At 35.5% G+C, this 21571-nt stretch overlaps 1 protein-coding gene across 3 annotated transcripts in view; it reads left to right on the top strand.

Moving 5' to 3' along the window:
- WRN (WRN RecQ like helicase) overlaps positions 1–21571 on the top strand; it is a 122648-nt gene that overhangs the window by 80910 nt on the left and 20167 nt on the right. For 2 of the 3 annotated variants that reach the window (XM_045821506.1, XM_045821507.1), the window contains 10 exons: positions 592–693; positions 983–1075; positions 5647–5788; positions 9025–9195; positions 9273–9370; positions 10167–10242; positions 11051–11127; positions 15572–15647; positions 15880–15992; positions 18056–18170. In XM_045821506.1, the coding sequence (XP_045677462.1) occupies positions 592–693; positions 983–1075; positions 5647–5788; positions 9025–9195; positions 9273–9370; positions 10167–10242; positions 11051–11127; positions 15572–15647; positions 15880–15992; positions 18056–18170 (1063 nt within the window). The remainder of the gene's footprint in view (positions 1–591; positions 694–982; positions 1076–5646; positions 5789–9024; positions 9196–9272; positions 9371–10166; positions 10243–11050; positions 11128–15571; positions 15648–15879; positions 15993–18055; positions 18171–21571) is intronic. The other variant, XM_045821508.1, reaches the window with a different exon arrangement.

Genomic DNA, 21571 nt, shown 5'->3' with positions numbered 1-21571 from the left:
ATAGTTGTCTGAGGAGGGAACTTAATTCTGATACTTTACTGGTGTCCCATTACATCCTGTGATACAAGAGACAGTTTCAGAGGGCTGAGAAACCCTCTGAAGAGCTAACAGGAATCTAGGCTCATATTTGCATCATGAGCCTTTTTCAGTATTCCTTACATAGATGCTTTTAGTTTTTCATATAAAATAAATTAAAATAAAGAGTAACCTTTAACTGGGAAAAGGTGGAAGTTCATATATAGCTGAAAGATTGCCAAAAAGCATGTAGCCTATAAATCAAAATGAATTGATTTGATGAATTGATTCAAAATGAATAACTTTAGGGTTTATAAAATTTTTTTTCAAAGACAGCTAGAAAATTGATGCTTGGAAACAGGTAGAATTCTTTGAAAAATAATTTTCATAAAAAATCAGAAAAATACTTGCCCCTGTGAGGGGCACTGACTAGGAAGAGGCACATAATTTTCTGGAATGATAGAAATGTTCTGTATCTTGAGAGGGTTTGAAGTTATAGGTTATGAAAAATAAACAGTAAGTAAATAAAAAAAATCACTAATGCAATTTTACATATTCCTATGACATTTTTGACAGGCAGTGCCTTAATGAGATACAAAAGGAAACGTTTCGATTATACAAATTAAAGATGGTGGCAAAGATGGAAAAATATCTTCGTTCCAGCAGATGTAGGCGACAGTACGTATCACTTATTTTACATCAATTGATCACACAGACTTATGGGTGGTGGTCTTCTAAGAAAAACATTTTGGAAAATAATTAGAAATATTTAGAAAGGATATTTTGTTGATATTGCACATGTGCTGAATTTTTAAGGCAAATTTCCTTTTTGCCTCAGTAAACCAAAACCAGATAATGAGGTCCCAAGTGAACCAATTAATGATGATTTTGCCTCATTATTTTCAGCAATGAATTTAACATATATGTTTTTGTTCTTTTATTTAATTTTAAATTTTCTCTTGGGTAGAATCATCTTGTCTCATTTTGAAGACAAACAACTACGAAAGGCCTCCGTGGGTATTATGGGAACTGAAAAATGCTGTGATAATTGCAAGTTCAGGTAAAGATTTCTCCTAGATGGACATTCTGAAAGTCTCTTTCTCTTCCTTTTTGCAAATACTTCTTAGTTGAATTTTTGGTGAATGGTATGTAGTACAGTTTTTTAAAACAAAATACAAAATTTATTTAGAAAACAAAGCAAACAATATTAGAGTATTTTGCCTTATAAAAAGACAAAATAATAAAGTGTAAGGCCTAAATCTAAACATATCAATAGTTACATTAAATGTAAATGATCTAAAATACCATTTAAAGTAGACATTATTAGGATTGGTTTAAAAATATGACCCTACTATATGCTGTCCATAAGAAATCTACCGCAGGTATATGGGTAAGGTAAAAAATAAAAGGATAGCCCTGGCCAGGTGGCTCAGTTGGTTGGAACGTTGTCCCTGCACCAGAAATGTTGTGCGTTTGATTCCCGGTCAGCACACATGCCTAGGTTTCAGGTTTGATCCCCCGTACGGGTGCATATGGGAGGCAACCAATCAACATTTCTCTCTCACTTTGATGTTTCTCTCTCTCTCTTCCCCCTTCCTCTTTCTCTAAAATAGATAATATAAAATATCCTTGGGTGAGGATTAAAAAATAAAAGAATAAAACTAATACCATGAAAACACTAATGGAAACAAGATGGAGTTGTTTTAATATCAGACAATGGAGATTTGGGAGAAACAATATAATCAGAGATAAATAAGGACATTACATGATGATCAACTGTATCAATCATGGTTCTCCAGAGAAACACACACACACACACACACACACACACACAGAAAATATTTAAGGAAGTTGCTCATGTAGTTGTGGGATTGGCAAGCTGGCAGGCTGGAAAGTTGGGCAGGATTTCTGTGTTAACAGTCTTGAGTCACAATTCCTTGTTCTCCTGCAAACCTCGGTCTTTGCTCTTTCAGGCCTTCCTCTGATTGGATGAGACCCCTCACATTATTAAGGGCAATCTCCTTTATTCAAAGCAGCTGATTGTAAATATTAATCATATCTACAAAATACCTTTATAGCAACATCTACATTAGCCCTGGACCCAGCAACTGGGTGCCAGAGTGTAGCTGAGTTGACCCATAAAATTAGTTATCATATCCAAGAACACATAATCCCAAGTGTGTATATATTTAACAAAAGAACTGAGAATTGGAAGTAGAAATAGAGAAATCCATAATTACAGTTGGTGACTTCAACATCTTATCTCAGTAATTAATAGAACTGTTAGACAAAATCAGTAAGGTTATAGGAGAAATGAACAGGACTATCAACAGACTGGGCCTAATTAACTTTTATAGACCTCTCCACCCAACTGCAGCAGAATACACAATCTTTTCAGGTGCCGATGTAATGTTCACAAATAGGGACCTTTTTGGGTCAGAAAGAATTGTATTCATAGAGTATGTTTTCTGGCTATAGTGGAATGAAACTAGAAATCAGTAACAAAATAACAGGGAAGTCTCTGAGCACTTGGAAATTAACACACTACTAATAATTCATGAGTCAAAGAGGAATTCTCAGGGTAAATCAGAAAGTATTTGAACTCAATGAAATGAAAATGTAAAATATATGATACACTGCTAAAGAAATACTTACAGGGAAATTTAGAGCATTACATACTCTAACAGAAGAAAAGTTTCCAATCAGTAATTAAGCCTCTACCTTCAGAAGCAAATAAGAGCAAAGTAAGCTAAAAGGAAGCAGAAAGAAGGAAATAAGAGAGGTGAGAGTGTGAGTCAATGAAATAGACAGTTGAAAAGCAATAGAGAAAACCAATGATGTCCAAGGTTCATTATTTGAACATGTCAATAAAAGTGACAGAAACTTCTATCAAAAAGAAGGAGACACATTACCAATATCAGGAATAAAAGGAATTTCACTACAGACCCAGCAGACATTAAAGGGTAATAAGGAAGCACTATGAATAACTCAGTGCATGTACATTTAATAATTTAGATGAAATGGAGTAATTCCTGATAACCTCAAGCTAACGAAACTTAGCTACAGTGGAATACAATAGATAACCTGAATAATTTCTAGCTGTTAAGGACATTGGATCCTTGTTCAAAACCTGTGAAAGTAAATTCCCTAGCCCAAATGGTTTCAACAGCAAAGTATACTAACATTTACAAGAAGAAATAATGCCATTTCTATAGTGTGATTCCATTTATATGGTACTCTCTCTGACATAAGACTATCCTGTAGGGCCCTGGTTGGTTTAGCTCACTGGATTGAGTGCTGACCTATGAACTGAAAGGCTGCTGGTTCAATTCCCAGTCGGGGCACATGACTGGGTTGTGGGCCAAATCCCTGTTTGGGGGTGTGCGAGAGGTGACTGATATTTCTCATGCATGTTGATGTTTCTCTGCCTCTCTTTCTCCCTCTCTTCCTTTCTCTCTAATAAATAAAATCCTTTTTTAAAAAAAGACTATACTGTAGGGATAAAGAAAAGATCAGTGGTTGTCAGAGGTTCCAGGGAGCGGGAAGGTGTCATTACAAAGGAATCTCCTGAGGGGGTATTTTGCTGTGATGGACTTATTTCGTGTCCTGATTGTGGTTGTGGTAGCTATTGTGTGGGTAGCTGATGAGTCAATGCAGGAGACTTCATGGATGTGTTTACATTTGTAAAACTTTACATACCCAGAGACCTACAGTTAATTTCACTGCACTATATGGATTCAAAAACAAAAACAAAAACAAAAACAAATGGTATACCTAGTTGAATGAACTGTGTACCTAGGTGTGGTAGTTGTATTCCTATTAGACAAACCGAGTGTTACAAGGATGGAGATGTTCTCTCTGTAGTAACAGATGGTTCCTTCACCAAGGCGATGGGCTTGGTCTTTGTACCTTAAAAAAAAAACAACTCTACAAATGTATAAAGCTCAAATTGACAGAATAGCTGGAAGAAATCAATAAATATACTGTCAAAGTAGAAGAGTGTGATATAAATTTTTAGTTGTTGGTAGGTTAGGCAATCGAAAAATTAGTAAGCTGTTGAAAATTTGGTCAACATAGAAGCAAATTTGATTTATCAGATACATCATATATACAACCTTGCACCAAGCAGTTAGAACAATGTATCTCAAACGTCTTTCTTCATGCCCACCCAGTTAGTGATGATACCTGTACAGCACCTGAGGCTAGTTCAGTCTCAGTGCTGCCCAGAACACTATGGTCTGAGTGATTAACCTTCTGGCAAACCTGTATCCATTGGCAGCGCACCAGCTGAGTAGCACTGAATTAGAGACTGTATTTCTTACACGTACATGGAATATAGAAAATCGGCTATGTGTTAGAGCAGGGGCTGGCAGACTGTGCCTGTGGACCACACTTGCTGCCTGTGTTTGTGATTAAGGTTTTCTTGGGACACAGCTGTGCCCTTTGTTTATATGTTTTCTGTGGCTGTTTTGCAGAATCGAGCTGAGTAGCTGCGACATAGAGCCTGTACAGCTGGCAAAGCCTAAACTATTTACTCTTTGACCCTTTATTGAAAAGTTTTGTGACCCCTGTACTAGACTGTACCATATCTCAAAAGCTTTCAGTGGTTGGAGTCAAACACACCACATTTTCTTCAGAATGCAGTTGAATTAGAAGCAGTTGGAGGATAAACACATTCTCATTCATTCTGAAATTGCAAATAACACTTTAAAATAACTCATTGATCAAAGAAAATATCCAACTGAAAATTAAAACATTTTTAAAACTTTGTGATAATTACAATAACATACATGAATACTTATAAAATTTAGCATAGGTGGTACTTTGAGGGAATTTAAATACTTATATTAGAAAAGGAAATTAATGAAATAAATATCCTGCTAAAGAAGTTAGGATAATAAACCTAAACATAGTCTTTTTCCCCCTAAACATATTATATCTGAAATAATGAATATATTATTGCTATTTCAAAGATATTTATTATAAAGAAAGCAATTGAATTGGGTAGTGGGACAGCATCAGGTAATTGATTTTCTCTAAGGAGCCCTTTTGTTCTCAGCCTGCTTTAAAGGATTCACATTTGTATTAATGATAATTTCAAATCTGCCTGAAGGATGGCTTAGGAATTTAACTTCTAAAAATGACTTAAATGATAGTCTCTGTGTCATATTTTACAGTCATTAGAGTTAAACTAAAAATGTATTGCATAGGTGATTTGTTTTTAAGTTAAAAACATTTTTTTGGCACCAGACCTTTCCTTTTACCATAACCAAACACTGAGATCCAGTAGTTATATAATCAGTAATGTGAGCACTTCAAGCTGTAATTCTGCTCTCAGACTGCTTGAACTTCTTTTTCCTCTGTCTTTGGTCTGAGGTACCTCCTGTGAAACTTGGATTCGAGGGCACTGGGGTTGAGTACTACCAGTATAACATAGCCGTGATGCTATGTTATTGTCTGTATTTCATGTTTTACATACTTTACATACTCTTGGCTGTAATGAACTTTATTTGTAGCTTCTGAAGCAGTTGGTACATTTGAGATATTTTTTTACTTGGCTAAGTATTAAATCTTTTTGTTTCTAACGGTACATGCTTTAGCTAAGCCTTCTAACATACTATTTGTATTTAGATTGGATCATTGCTTATCCATTGATGACTCAGATGATGTGCCACAGGACTTGGGGCCACAAGCATTCCAGCTATTATCTGCCATCAGTGTCTTAGGAGAAATGTTTGGAATTGGGGTTCCAATTTTATTTCTCCGAGGATCTGTAAGTATATCTGTGAGTCACTGTCACAGTTTTTTGACTCCTGCCGCACTTTCCTTCAGAGGTTTGCTGCATTGTGATTGTGGCTTTGGCTTTAGATGAGTTATTAGAAACTCGGAGAGTCATATGAAGTTCCAGTTAAAGACTGCATTCATTACTTTTGACAAAAGCTGTTGTGTACCACAGCTACTGCTGTTTTCATATTTCAAGCTCATGTTCAGCTCTGAATCTCCACCTGGAAGCAATTTTATTACACTGCAGTTGGATAATCCCTAGACTGGTTTTTCTTAGGATAATTAAGAAAAGTTAACTTTCATTGTGTCAAGGGACAAGTAGAACAAAATCGTATCTTTTAGCACCCTGGAAAGTAACAAATTCTCTGAATAAAACTTTAATCTCAGTGATTATTTGTAAAAACAATATTTGGCAGTATATTTTTTCTTTCCTTCTGTTTTGTTTCTTATCAGAAGTATTTAGAATCCCAAGGAAGTTTTATTTTTGTTTTATCAATAAATAAATAGTCATTTTAGCTACTTTTTTTGAGTGATTAATGTGCCAGTTATTATGTTAACAAATGCAGGTAAATATAAATAGGACACAACCCTTAACAGTTAAGAAGGTTTTCTGTAGTCCTTTTATTTATGATTCTATTCCTGATTTAGAAATCTGTAAAGCAAAGCTAAATTATTATATATTGATATTAGTTGAATAAATCAAAAGTGGGATAGAGTCCTTTGCAAATATGTATATTTATTAAAAATGTACTTAAAACTAGAGATTAATATTCTCACTTTGTAGAATTTTAAAAATTAGTAAGCATTTATTTGTTAAATACTTGAACTTCATGTAAGTATTTTCTGAGTTTTTATTTTGCTTAGAAAAAGACAGATTAAATTAGTTATAAGTATTTTTAATGAAATATGTCGAAATCATGTTAACTATTTGGTTACTGAATAAAAACTTTTTTTAAATTACAAGTTTGATTAGAAATTGAAAACAGTGATACTACTTAAGGAACTTGATTTTAGCTGGGATTAGTTCTATTTTTTCTTATAAAAAGAATTTCAGTTGCAAGGGATAGATTAAATATAATTTAGATCTATGAAAATTTGTCTCTGTCATGTTCAAAAACAGTGTATCCCAGTTGAATGTGTAATTTATAGAAAATTATCCTTGTTTTAATTTGGTGTGATCCAGTAGTATCCAGTATCAACAAATAAGTGTAAGTGGGCTCCTAGACCAACTTGAACTGGCCACAAGAGGGATCAGATTTCACCTATTATTTGAAAACCAAGTCAGACCGCTTATACTGACAGTCTCTTCTGGGAGTCCTCAAATTAAGAAGTTTATTCTTTGTGAAATTGTATACTACCCTTGCTAGATAAAAGTGTAAAACTTTTTTAAAAAGTCGCACTTAATGAACGTTTGTGGACATTAACTACAGTGAAAATAAGGCAAGTTTTTTCCCCCTTCTATTTCAGTAATCTTGGTATCTACTGGGATATTGCTTTAACATTTATCATTGTACCTCCTTTGGGAATTAAGGAAGTCAGCCACGTTAACTAATTTAGGCAAAATTAGTATCTGTCTTTGCAGATAATTTTGAACTGTAAGGCGATAAATATCTTAAACTAGGGACTCTTGGAGTTTATGTAAAGAGATAATATTTGTATGTCTGTGTAACAGGTATAATTTCAGTAACATGATTCTCCTTTCTTACACAAGATTTTCTAGATAGTATAAATGATTATGCAGTGAATCCAGGTGTTTGTGGATGGAGCTTAAAATTTTGTTTTTAAAGTACAAGTTTAGTTAGGAATTAAATAGTAGAAATGTTGCCTCAGGAACTTTTGTTTAGCTGTCTAAATAGCTCACCACAGAAATATCTTCAAATATTTATGTGAAAAAGTGGTAAGATATGGAGGTATGTTAATTTTATAGATTAGAAATTAGGAACACAGCCAGTCATTTGCATTACTAGGAGATTATGTGCAACCCCTTTCCTGGTCACACTCGAAATAGGCAGCCCTAGCAGTCAGGAACGCTCTCCTTTCGCTGGCTCTGGGAGCCTCCCTGCCTGAACCTGCTGTGATCGGATCAGTGCAATGCATGCTTCTCGACACTTAGGAGGCCAGTAATGATACACTGGATTCTTCGCTAACACCGTCTTGTGAACAGCTAACCACTCTGCAGTCACGCTCCTGCAGAAATAGCGGAGGAGCTGCCCTGCCTCACTTTCTGCCTACAGATGCCCTGTAAATGCCTCTGATTAGTGGAACTTAAATGTTATACAGGACCCTAGTGGAAAGGGAGCTTGAAAAATAGTGTTTGTAACTTCCCAGAGTCTGTGGTAGAAGTTACACTGGATGAAGGTTAGACTGGCCCTTGAATTACAGTCTGCCATATTTGCCGCGGATACATTAGAAAGGAGCAATTTTCCATAAAGCTGTATGTTCATACACTACTATATACGTTTGAAAGTAGTATTTAAATGTGTGGGATGAATGAAAGAGGTAGTAAGAGGGCAAACTGAATAGAAAAGTACTTCACAGAGCGTGAAGGTGGGCCGAGTCACCTCCATCAGAGGACAAGAGAATTGCATGTGGCAGACCAGCTTCCCCTGCATTTCTAGAGCCTGATGGCTGCGAAGAGTCTCCCACTGAAATCCTCTCTTGACTTAGGATGAAATGTCCCACAAGCAGCAGCTATTTAGTATGCACTTGCTCCTCCTGGAACGTCTGAGTAAAGCAGCTGAATCAGAAATGATCCGGTAAACTCGGCAGTGCGGCCCGAACAGCCACGCAGTGGGAACTGAATTGTTGTGCTGCACTCACGGATTCCTCGCTGTTGGGTCGCACTGCCCTTGACATCCATGCTTCTAGTCTGGAGCTGTAGATTGTGACCGCGGCTCTCAAACAATAATGCAAGTTCCTAAAAGGTCTAACGAGCAAAGGTTAAACATTCCTAACATATCCAAACCTATGCATTGGGAAATGCTTGTGAATTATATGTGAAGTTTCCTGCCACAGCTTTTAAGACCCAAAAGAAGCACTATCTTGATTACATATTTATTTGTAACTTAAGTATTCAGAGCAAGTAGGATGGATAAAAATTTTGTAGACTTTGAAAGCTGAAATTTCATGTTAAATGCAAAGAACCAATAAACAGCTTTTGTGTTTTATTTAACCTCTTTGATTAAATCAGCATTTTTAGATACTGATTTTTATTCCTCACTTCAGGCTTCGCAGCGTCTTCCGGATCATTACCGCACTCACAGAATGTTCGGCTCTGGCAAGGATCAGACGGTGAATTGGTGGAGGGCTCTGTCCCATCAGCTCATGGCCGAGGGGTTCCTGGCGGAAGTTCCTGGGCGCAGCAAGTTCATAAAGATCTGCACCCTGACAAAGAAGGTAAGCGAAGTAGAAGTCTTCCTGTTTGATTTCATTATTCTCCCTATGCGTTAAAAGGTTCTCCTTGTGTTCAACAGGGTAAAAACTGGCTTCATAAGGCCAGCACAGAATCTCCTGGGAGACTTATCCTTCAGGCTAATGAAGAATTGTGTCCAAGGGCGTTTCCTCCACCCAGGTTCATTTTTCAGCTTTGTTGTTGTAGTTGTTTTTGTTTAAATGTTCAAATTATATTCAGTTTACAGGCAGCACACGGTGAAATGGGTAACGATATTGTTTTGGCATATCTTTTTTAGTCATTTTGGGGTTATGGGCCTGTGGGAGAAAGATAACTAATAGAACACTTTTCTTGGTTGATAGGAAGTGGTTGAGAATAGTATTAATATTTAGAAAGCTGCTCTCCCATTGATGAGAGAAGCAACAGTGAGATCAATGTTGAAGATCACTCCATATACCTTATTTCCTTCTTATGTGTAAAACGTGGGACAGGAATACACTTGCTGCCTACTTTTTAATACCTTTACATGTTACCAATCATCAGATTTTTTTAAAAAATTGAGATATAATTGACATGACATTGTATATGTGTCTTAAGTGTACAATGCGTTTGTTTGATATGTTTATCTATTGCAATATAACTATCAGAGAAGCCACAATTCTTTTCTGTGTTGAGAAAAATTAAGATCTTGTCTCTTAGCAACTTTGAAGTCATAATGTACTATTGTTGACTGTAATCACTATGTTGTGCAGTAGATTATCAGCTTTTCTTTTAAACTCAGAAAACTTAAAACAGTTTCAAACTTAAACAAGAGTTTAAAATATTCTTTCCAGAGCTTTTTCTGAAAAAAAAAAAAATCAATTTTCAGGTCCTCAGTTCTAAAAGTAATATAATCTCACCTGCCTTTCTGAGTGTAGAGAGATGACTCGAGTAGTAGATGTTTATTACCTTCTAACATTTGCCGATTGTTTTCCAGTTCCGGCGCTGCGTCTTCAGGCACCGGACAGCGTTTCTCCGGTCAAGTACGGATTGAATTAGCTGCAGAGAAGGAGGTTTGTTTTTATCAAAGAAGTGATTCTTATTTCATTTTTCTGTTGATGTAACTTCTATTTTTAAATTTTAGTATATATTTTAGTTCTCCTCCAATGAAAGGAGAAGGTGCCATATACAACAACATAAACTTTGTGAAGAGGAGTGATATAGATAGAATAAAATGTGCAGTATATGGTTTTTGAGGTTAATAGAAACAGAAGTATTTGAGAAAGCAACTTAGTTTGATTCTTTTAAACCTGTTTTCTGGCTCCTTTGGCTTGGAGGGTTTTTTACATATTATGATACTTAATAGTTGACAGAAAAATAAGACTGATTTCTAAATGCTCTCATTAAAGGTACACACACACACACATTCTTGCTTTGTGTTTGGATTTTAGATAACTATTGCAGATTAAACACTTACCCACTGGCAGGCTCCAGCTAATTAGAACAACTGGGGTAATAGGAAAATCTGCAGAATTAAATTTTTCAGTGAACTTTTTCTGCTTTGTCAACGTTATCCAGAATGTAATTGAATAATTTTTGTAACTTGGGCACTTGTATGTCTCAAAGAATACTTTGGATCATATATTTTTTATAGATTTGGAAGGAATGGGACATTATGTCACATTTCCAACTATTTTTAGAATCTTGTATGTTAACTTATCAGGTAATTTTTATGAGAGCTTGGTTAGTGAGAGGAAAAATTGTCATTGTGAGGTGTTGTGTTTTAGAGGAAAATTGTCGTTGTGAGACCTTATTTTCTTCATATTTAAAAGTTTTTTGAAACTTCTAATTTTTAAAAATGGATTTCTTGATGTTTAAAAGCAGTCTCACTTGGAGAAGATGTATTCCTACAAAGCATTTGATAAAATTTCTTCTGGAAGTAACATTCCTACAAAAAGGTACAGTTCAAAATTTTTATTTTCTATACTTACTTTATCAAGACTTTTTGTCTTTCTTTCTTAAAGAGAAAGGCCTGTCAGATGTTTGGCTATTTCACTGGTGGAAAGAAGTTAAGGCCTAAGCCTCCAGTGTTGTAATTATTCAAGCAGCCCTATAAAATGATAGCATTAATTTAATAGCTAGTAATTTAATAGCTAGTACTTCTGGGTATTATTGTTTACCAGGCTCTATGCTAATTACTAAGCATTTTGTATGTAATAGCTCATTTAATTCTTACAACAACCTATGATTTAGCTACTATCAAGATTATTTATCTTCATTTTATAGTTGAAGATACCTGTGGTTAAGAAGTTAGCCAACTTGCTCAAGAGCATACAACTAATGGCAGAGTGACTTCCAAATCTGTATTTGTCAGCCTCTAGCATCTAAATACTAATTATTTGTATTTATATGAAATATATACTCTCATCTAGACACTGATGAATTGTATTTGTATGAATATATATTCTCACTCACATTTTTAAGAAGGACTCTATGGCAACATGAAGAGGCGTACACTGGAGTGGGTAGAGAATGGAGGTGATGCGCTGCAGGGGTGGGCAGAGGTAGGCTCACAGCTGTGAGTGCGTGAGCACAGTGCTTGTTCTCGTGTTATTTATTACTGACTGTATCATTTTCCACACAAACTGCTGGAGCCGACTTTTGTCCACCCCTGTATTGTACTTTCAAGTGTAGTACATGACTTACTGACTTAGTAAAAGTGGGGACAAAGTACAGAATTACAGAAGGTTTTAGTATGGAGAACTTGAAAAACTTGTTTGGACTTACAGGCAAATTAGGTGGACTGTGTTTACACACATTAGATGAAAGTAAATTAATGGGCTATAACACTCATTGTCTCATGATTTGCTCATTAGAAAATACTACTTATACTACTATGCTCAGTACTACTTTGGATCTGACAGAAATATTTACCATAACTGTGAACAGTGTCTTGTTTGGATATGTACTATGTAATTATTGTGTTTTATGTAAACAAAAGGTTTAAGGAGTGTACAGAACAAGGTATTCATTCAATGTGTTGAGGCATTTCTTCATTTAAACATTTACTGTGTTTTTACTACTGTGTTTTCTTTGTGCCAGGTACTGTTCTAGGCACTGGCATTCAGTGGGGAATAACAGATTCATAGCCACTGCCCACCCTGCCCCTCCCCAAACTTATCCTCGAGCAGGGGTATCCAACCTTTTGGCGTCTCTGCACCACACTGGAAGAAGAAGAGTTGTCTCAGGCCACATGTTAAATACACCAACACTAACGCAAATTAATGAGCAAAAAAAAAAGTTTTAAGTCAATTGACAATTTTGTGCTGGGCCGAGTTCATCCTGGCCCGTTCATCCTGGCCCATTCATCCTAGCCACCCTGGGCTGCATGCGGCCTGCAGGCTGCAGGTTGGATACCCTGCATCTAGCAGGATGTACAGTTGAGCAGTTGAGTTTCATGATAGACACACTGGGTTTAAGGTGCCTTTTGAGTGGTCCAGAAATTAATTTGAATATATGGGTTTAGTGTACAGAAGAAAGATGTTTACTATTAATAACTGTTATGTTAACATTCATTTGCATTTTCATTAAAATCATACATGTGCATGGTTTTACAGTCAGTTGATGCCTGAAGACGTGTAACAGAGTATACCAGTCCAGCCTTTCCTGAGCCCAGTTTGTGCTGTTTTGTAGAAGCAGTCCCCTGAAATATCCCAACTGGTTCCTCTGCTATTACCACTATTTCTAAGTGGCATGCTGAGATTACTGTTTTTTGACTTACCAGTTTTAGAAATTTTCTGTTGACATTCTATAATGGTAGATTGGGGCTTATCTCCCACATCCCCTTCCCTTCTTTCTCCTCCTTCATTTTATAATTATACTTCAGGTTTGGGTCACATTATTATAATTTGTTTTTACTTCATTATATCTACTCAAGTATTATTATATACTACTAAGTCAAACTGTGTTATTATGGCCACCACTAACTTAATTTTTCTTTATGTTAATAATAGTGTTTTTTAATCTCCTCTGCTTGGTTTTTAGTGTTCCTTTTATTAATTTTTCTTTTCTTCTATTTTCAGACTCTTTTTGTTTGTTTACTTTCTTAGAGAATGCCTTGACTTTATATCATATCCTATCTAATGAAATTTTCATTTTAGTTATCAAATTTTTAGTTTTTATGAACTATTTCTTGTTCTCTTCTTTCTTTAATATATAGCAATCTTTTTTTGTTTCATGGATACAGTAACTTCACTTACCTCTTTGATTATATTCATTATAGTTATTTTGAACTTTTCTTCTTTGTACTTGTAATAGCATTCATACACAAAATGTATTTTATTTAACATTTTCCACATGTATTTCTGCTTTGGGGACATGTTACCCAGAATTTTTCTATTATGTATGGTGATAAAATTTATTTGTGAAATAGTTTAAAATACCATTTTCAAATAGTTCATTAGTATAAAGATTTCCATAGATGATAAAATGAAGGTTAATATATTATTTAAAACAAATTTATAATTGTCTTGAGTAACCTGGTATTACTCATTCTTTGCACTGGAGTTATCTTTCCTTGGGTTCAACTTTAGTTAATTTTAGTGATAGGAAACTTTTCCTCTTTATAATTAATCAGTGAGAAATGCTGCTTATAGAAATTGGTTTTCTATCTAGCTTGTGGCCTAGTACCTTTCCTAATATGTTGTTTGTTAATTGGGTGTTATTTATCCTTCTTTTTAGGAGTCAAAAGCAAAATTACTTCTTTGGCTTATTTTTGTTTGATTTTGAAGAATATTGTGAATAATTTGTTTAATCTCATGATGATGTTCCCCACTAACTAAAAATTAATGGTATCACAGCAAAGAATCATAGATTATATTCTTCTTTGCTAAAAAAATATTATCTTCTGTATAGGTAGTACTCCTATCTATAGGAGTACTTTCCTAGGAGACCACCACTCCTGCCTATGTTGTCTTTGTCCAAATGTCTTCTATACATGTACCTTGATGACCCTTCCCCTTCTTTGCCTACTATCCCCCTCCTCCCTTCCTTCTGGTTACTGTCAGTTTGTTCCTTGTTTTAATGTCTCTGGTTCTATTTTGCTTGCTTGTTTGCTCTGTTGATTAGGTTCCACTTATAGATGAGATCATATGGTATTTGTCTTTCACCACTGGCTTATTTCACTCAGCATACTGCTCTCCAGTTCCTTCTATGCTGTTGCAAAGGGTAGGAATTCCTTCTTTCTTTATGTTGTGTAGTACTCCATTGTGTAAATGCACCACAGTTTTTGGATCTACTCATTTACTGATGGGCACTTAGGCTGTTTCCAGCACTTGGCTATTGTAAATTGTGCTGCTATGAACAATGGGGTGCATAGGTTCTTTTGGATTGGTGTTTTGGCATAATTAGGATATAATCCCAGCAGTGGAATCACTGGGTCAAAAGGCAGTTCCATTTTTAGTTTTCTGAGGGAATTCCATATTGTTTTCCACAGTGGCTGCATCAGTCTGCATTCCTACCAACAATGTACTAGAGTTCCCTTTTCTCCACAACCTCGCCAGCACTTGTTTGTTGATTTGGTTGTGATGGCCATTTTCACCGGTGTGAAGTGGTATCTCATTGTGGTTTTAATTTGCATCTCTTATGGCTAGTGATGCTGAGCATCTTTTCATATGTCTCTAGGCCCTCTGTATGTCCTCCTTGCAGAAGTGTGTGTTCAAGTCCTTTGCCCATTTTTTAGTTGGGTTGTTTGTCTTCCTGGAGTGGAGTCATGTGAGTTCTTTGTATATTTTGGAGATCAAACCCTTGTCCAGGGTATCATTGGCAAATATATTTTTCCATATGGCTGATTACTTTTTCATTTTGCTGATATTTTCTTCAGCCATGCAGAAGCTTTTTAATTTGGTGTAGTCCCATTTATTTATTCTTTCCTTTATGTCCCTTGCTCTAGGGGACATATCAGTGAAAATATTGCTACATGGAATATCTGAAATTTTCCTGCCTGTGTTCTCCTCTAGGACTTTTGTGCTGTTGCAACTTATATTTTAAGTCTCTTATCCATCTTGATTTTATTTTTGTGTATGGTGTAAGTTGGAGTATTTTCTTTCAAAGAATTTGGTCGAGGAGGAGGATGGGGCAAATGCTGTTCTTAAGTATACCAATTTTTGAGGAACTCAGTTGTAATTTTAGCTTACCATTGTAATGAATGTGTTTGACTCAAAATGTTTAAAATCTTGGCTGTCCTAAAAGTAACAGTTGCCTTGCTGGTATTGGGAAGAATAACTGTTAGTATAAGGCTTGAAAAGACTGTCACTCTTGTGCTATTCCCATTCTGGGGTGAAATAAAAAATGAACTTGCAGAAAGAAAATTTTTTATCATTTATTTTCTTTTAAATATTTCAGCGTCTTGGTACAGTCACCAGGAAAATCTTACAAGTCTTCAGAACCTGTTATTTCAGCTGAGGAGCAGGAGACTCAGGTATGACTTTTGTAAAAAGGCGGTAGTTTTTGAGGGACACTTATGAGTCTACGCTTGCTTAAAATTCTGTTGCCAGTATTTTTAAAATTGTCCTTCAGTGAAGAGTCTGAGATGGAGTTCAGTTTATTTTTCACTCTAAGGAAAAATGTAATAGCTGAATCTCTAGACATGAAGGACTGGATTTCTCTAAGTTCATTTCTAAAAATATTGAGTTGTTTCTTTTTTTTTTCAGACTGTGCTATATCGCAAATTGATAGAAGCTAGGCAGAAACATGCCCATAAATTGAACATTCCTCCCGCTATTCTGGCAACAAATAAGATACTGGCAGATATGGCCAAAATGAGGTAAATTATCTATTTGTTTATGTTCTAACATAATTTTCTTCTAACATAATAGACTTATAAACCATATCTTAAGTGATAATAACTATGGCTCCAACTGTCCCATCTGTTGGATAGGACACCTGTCATATCTGCGGGTGGCTTCCAAACCTTCCATGCTGCTCCCAGCGATCTCTTCTCTGGTCTTTAGTCCCATATTTCTGAGTAAAAACCCACTGTCTTCAGCACCAGATCCAATGCATAAAAAAATCGGTCATAGTCCACCACACTCCATATGCAGATTTCCTGCAAATACTAAGACCTTTCTTTCTGAATTCCTTGTTTTTGTTAGTCGTACTGTGATGTTCCAGTCATGCATGTTTAAACCTCTGGTATCATTGTCACTTCTCTAACCTATCAGTACGTTCCCTTCTTACTCTTTTTAAATAGTGTTTAGACTTTTTTATTTAAATGTTTCTTGTGTATCTGTCTCTGCCTTCCTCCCTCATTCAGACTTCATCCTTGGACTATCGCAAAAGCCATTTAACTAGTCACTTTTTCCACCACTTTGTTTCATCCGATATATGACTACCGGATTAGTCTTTTTCATGTCATACTTCTGCTTAACTAGTTTCCCACTATGTTAATTTCTTTGGCTTACAATTCAAGGCCCTCCATTTATAGACTTAAACCTACTTTTCCTTCTGAGTCACAGAATTTCAAATGGTTTGTCTTACTTGGATTTTATACCATTTGTTGAAGACTCCTTTTCAGTTCCATATACTTATTTAAATTATTGCTTCTGCCTTGTAGTTTCTTTGATTCCCCAACTCCTAGTAGGAAATTCTTCAAAATCTGGCTTTGTTATTATTTTCCCTGTCAGGTCTTCTGAGTTTGTATTAGCAGAGTGATTCCTCTCTCTGGAATTCATAAAGGACTTCTAAAGACAAATTTGATGGTGTGGTGATTGCAGGGATGGGGAGGAGAGTGGGCAGAGGCAGAAGAGGGTCTAAAGGGTGACAAATGGCAATTGAAAAAATACAATAACTTTTTTTTAAAAACGTTTAAAATTTTGAAAGGTGCTCCTATGGCCCTTATCACACAATGCTGTGTTTATTTTTTGCCATTAGTGGCACACATATGTCATATTGTATAGATTTTAAACTCTGTGGAAAACAGTAATGTGTTCCTCATCTTTCGTGTCTTTCAGAGCACCTAGCACAATGTCTAATAAACACCATGTAGTCAGTAAATATTTAGAAGAAATTATTTCTAAAGAATAGTTGCTTGATAATTTTATTTTTCTTTTATGCATTTAAAAAATATTATTATAGAATAGTAATGGAGATGTAAATATAGCATAGGAAATAGAGCCAATAAGATTGTGTTAACTATGTATGATTTTAGGTGGGCACTAGGTTTATCAGAGTGAACACTTTGCAGGTTATATAAGTGTCTAATCACTGTGTTGTACAACTAAAACTAGTGTGTTATATGTCAACTGCAATCGAAAAATAAAAATTATTTAAAAAATAGTTTGTGTCACTCAATTTCATCCAAGAGATGTTTTGTTAGTGTAAAGGTTTTTCAATTTTATGTAGTACTTATAGTGTATAATAATTACTTCATTAAAATAAATGTTCAAAGACCACACTGTAATATTAAGTGAACATATTTAAAGGAAAAGGAGTAATCATTAGGTTGGCATATTTTTGGAAAGAAGACATCATGCAGTCTCTTGGATATTGGATACTATAAGAAATACTGAGTTAGGTTTATTGTTACAAGTAAACACTTTATAAACACTACACAAGATTTTCTGAGTTTGTAGGCCTCTTAGTTGTCCTCAGTTAATACCTCAGAGCTTTTCATTTCACAGCTATAAAAATAATAACAATGATAAGAGCAGTGATCGAGTAGAATATTAGCCTGCCTATGATAATGGCCTGTTTAGCAGGGAGCACTGTGTTTTTGGGTGATGGTGATGTTTTCATTCATAAATCACCACAACAGCTAAGGATCAGCTCTGTTGCTGGAGTGGTAGTGTTTCGGTGACTTACTGACTTTCAGTTTCTTTTTAACGGCAGACCGACGACAGATGGAAACGTGAAAAGGATCGAGGGTGTTTCTGAAGGCAAAGCCACGATGCTGGCCCCTCTGTTGGAAGTCATCAAACGTTTCTGTCAGATAAAGAGTGTTCAGGTAAAATGCTGTGGTGTACAGGGGTTCTGAAAGAATAAATATTTTTGACAATTTGAAAATCGACCTTCAAAAACAACATTTTCTCCCTTTGTTTTCATTTCCACACCAGGTACTTAAAAAATGAATTCAGACCATTTCTAAAGTAAATCCGTTAATATGAACATGTTAGTTACCTAATTTTTATGATGCTACTGAAGTAGTTGTCCAAGCTATTTATGTCTTTCTATTTTGTTGGGAGGTTTTTGTTTTGAAATTTAAGTATTGTATTGTTGGTAGATAAAGTATTTTACCATCAACTTACCCTTCCCTTCTAGTTATGCTGTCTTTGATATTAGTACGTTTCATGGTATTTTTTTCTTCATCTTTGGATCCTTATGTTTCTTCTTGCTCCACCGCATATGACGTTTCCACCGGATTGTTTGGGTTTCTTTCTTCAAACTCCACTTGCAGACTCCAGCACAGGCGAGCAGATCCCATCTTAGAGATCATTTTCTAACTCTAAGTAGAAAACTCTGCTTTTTGTATGTAACATGTCCCTGTGTTAATACAGAATATCACTGACAACTTTAAATTTTTTTATACTCATATAAGGTATCGTGTGCAAATTTCATATATGTCATATTGGATATTTTGAAAATGAAATGATAATTTTTAACAATTTGATAAAGAACACCATGCCAGTGGTAATTGAATAATTTTTCTTTCTTTGGACACTTGACAGTAGGAACTTCTTTCTTGATTTAGTGGTTTTATTTAATAATGAAAGACCCCCCGCCCCCAAACCCTCTTCAGAAGGGTAAACTGAAGTAGGACAGAAAAAGTCAATGCTTCAGAGGATAGGTATGAAACTCTTTTGAACCTGCTGGATAGAGAAAATGACTTAATTTCTGGTGGTTAAGAATTATGCCTGGACTCTTTTATAAATTGAAACCATTTCCTAAAGGAATAAATTAATACACCTTAGTGTTTAAGCCAGCTTTGGTATTCACCACTTTCATTAAGCTCTTAATATGTTAAAATTTTGAAGCAAAAAAATACTGTCATGGTACAAATCAAAAATTACAAATATGAGGACATGGATATTAAACCCATTAAGATAGCTATTTTGGAAAAATAAGTTAAAATCATTTTGTAGAAATACATTTTATGAGAGCTATAATGTTTTTATTTTTATTTTATTTATTTTTTATTGAATTTATTGTGGTGATATTGGTTAATAAAATTATATGTCTCAGGTGTGCATTTCTGTAATACATGATCTGTACACTGTACTGTGCGTTCACCACCCCGAGTTGAGTCTCCTTCCGTCACCATTTACTCCCTCGTAGCCCTCTTCTACCTCCCCATCCCTTCCCCCTCTGGTGAGAATTATGACGCTTTTAAAATGTCCAGCCTCTCCAGAGATGAATTCGTAGTTGACAGTTAAGCATAGTTTATACTTAAAAAGCATAAAAAGATATAGACAGCTATTTTTTTAACTATACATAAGGAGTAGGTAGAAACAGCATACTGTAGTCATAATGAAACCTGTAAAAGACTGACTTACAAAGTTAAAGAAGAAGAGCCTACTAATCCCTTGATGAATAATATTGGTATTGTTTTGATAGGTTATTTACCTGTGGTTCATTATATTACATATAGATATATGAGAAAGAATATTCATGTGCTTTTATTTGGGAAAGAAATTTAATTTTTTATCCATATCCTATGATTTAGGAATTTTAATTAAAAATTTTATTAGTTGAATATTGGTGTACTCCTTGGTGAAAAATAGAAATATTTCTTTTTTTTTTATAAGCTCAATTTCTTTATCTGTAAACAAAGTAAAAATAGAAATATTTCTGTTTAACATTTCATCTGTATGACATCATTAAATATACGATGCCTAATTTTTTAAAAAGATTTTATTTATTTAATTTTAGAGCGATGGCAAGGGAGGGGAAACGAAAGGGAGAGAGACATTGATGTGTGAGAGATACATCAACCAGTTGCCTCTTGCACGCCCCCAGCTGGGGACCTGGCATGTAACCCAGGCATGGGCCCTGACTGGGAGTTAAACTGGTGACCCTTTGGTTTGCAGGTTGTCGCTCAAGCCACTGAGCCACACCAGCCAGGGCTTGATACCTAATTTTAGAATTTAAGTTATCTGACCCAAATAAAAAAAAAAAACTTTTGGCATTTTGCTTTGCATATTTCAGAAGAATCAGGGCTCTATTTTCACATTAACTTAGAAGGTAATTCCAATCAAACAACACTAGGGGTGGGAATTTGGTGTTCTGAATATGTAGTACACCTAAATAAAGCATAGCCAGGTGTTACATATCTGTTTCTGTTTTAAAACTTTAGCATAACTGTGAATTGCCGTTTTTAGAAAACATGCATCAAGACAGAATGCGCGTTTTCCGGGGAAGCCCAGCTGGCTGCCCACACTGGAGCACTTGCTGTGGTCTCGGCCACGGCTTCCGTCCTCATCATTGCCACGTTGAAGGTCTCCTCTGTCTGGCCAAAGAACAGTTGTGCCTTAGGGAGTAGATTTGCATTATCTTTCTCTGTGAACACAGTTTTATGTATATGTGTGTGTATATAAATAAAAGTGTATATATTAGAATGCAAATTCATTAATTTGTAGTGGGAATACAACCGGAAAGTTTCACTTGAGCCAACCAGCATGTTCTCTTCTATAGAAGAAGGTGGATGGGGAGGCGGCTTCTCCAGGCTGGATGAACATTGTTCAGTGAACCTGGAATGTAACAAGGGAAACTCAGAGAGTGTTTTTTTTTTTTTTAATTTTAAAAGTATGTTTATTGATTTGAGAGAGAGAGGAAAACATCGATGTGAGATAGAAATATTGATTGAGTGGTATGTCTCCTGTACACACCCTGAGCAGGTATCAAACCTACAACCTAGGGATGTGCCCTCACTGGGAATCGAATCCCCAACCCTTTGGTGTATGGGACAAGGCCCCAACCAGCTGAGCCACACTGACCAGGGCTGGGCGTGTCTTAAATAGTCTCTCAGCGGCAAAGGCAGATTGAGGCATTCTCACGTACTGCAATTCTTGCCACAGAAACTAATATTCAAACCTAGTTAGCCAAGACTTCTCATCTGAACAGCGCTTGGTTGGACATTAACCTACTTTTGTTTTTCTCTGCCTTTCCTATTTTTTAATATATGTTTCCACAATTGATTGTTCTCCATTCACATTGTCTTTTATTTACATAGAGTATGATTCGATTAGACTTTTTTGCTTATTAGTATCACATTCTAGCCCTACCTTCTTGAGATCACTGCTCTCATATTAATTTGCCAAGTGTTTTGATGTTCCTAAACCCTTTAGTCACACCTTTACAGGTGATTTCATGATTTTGCCCCATAAATCCTGAATCTTTGTGTCCTTGCCA

This window comes from Phyllostomus hastatus, unplaced genomic scaffold (assembly GCF_019186645.2).
Source record: "Phyllostomus hastatus isolate PE091 unplaced genomic scaffold, TTU_PhHast_1.1 phas_scaffold_46, whole genome shotgun sequence".
In the NCBI taxonomy this organism is placed as follows: domain Eukaryota; kingdom Metazoa; phylum Chordata; class Mammalia; order Chiroptera; family Phyllostomidae; genus Phyllostomus; species Phyllostomus hastatus.
This window is presented reverse-complemented; position numbering and strand designations above follow the sequence as displayed.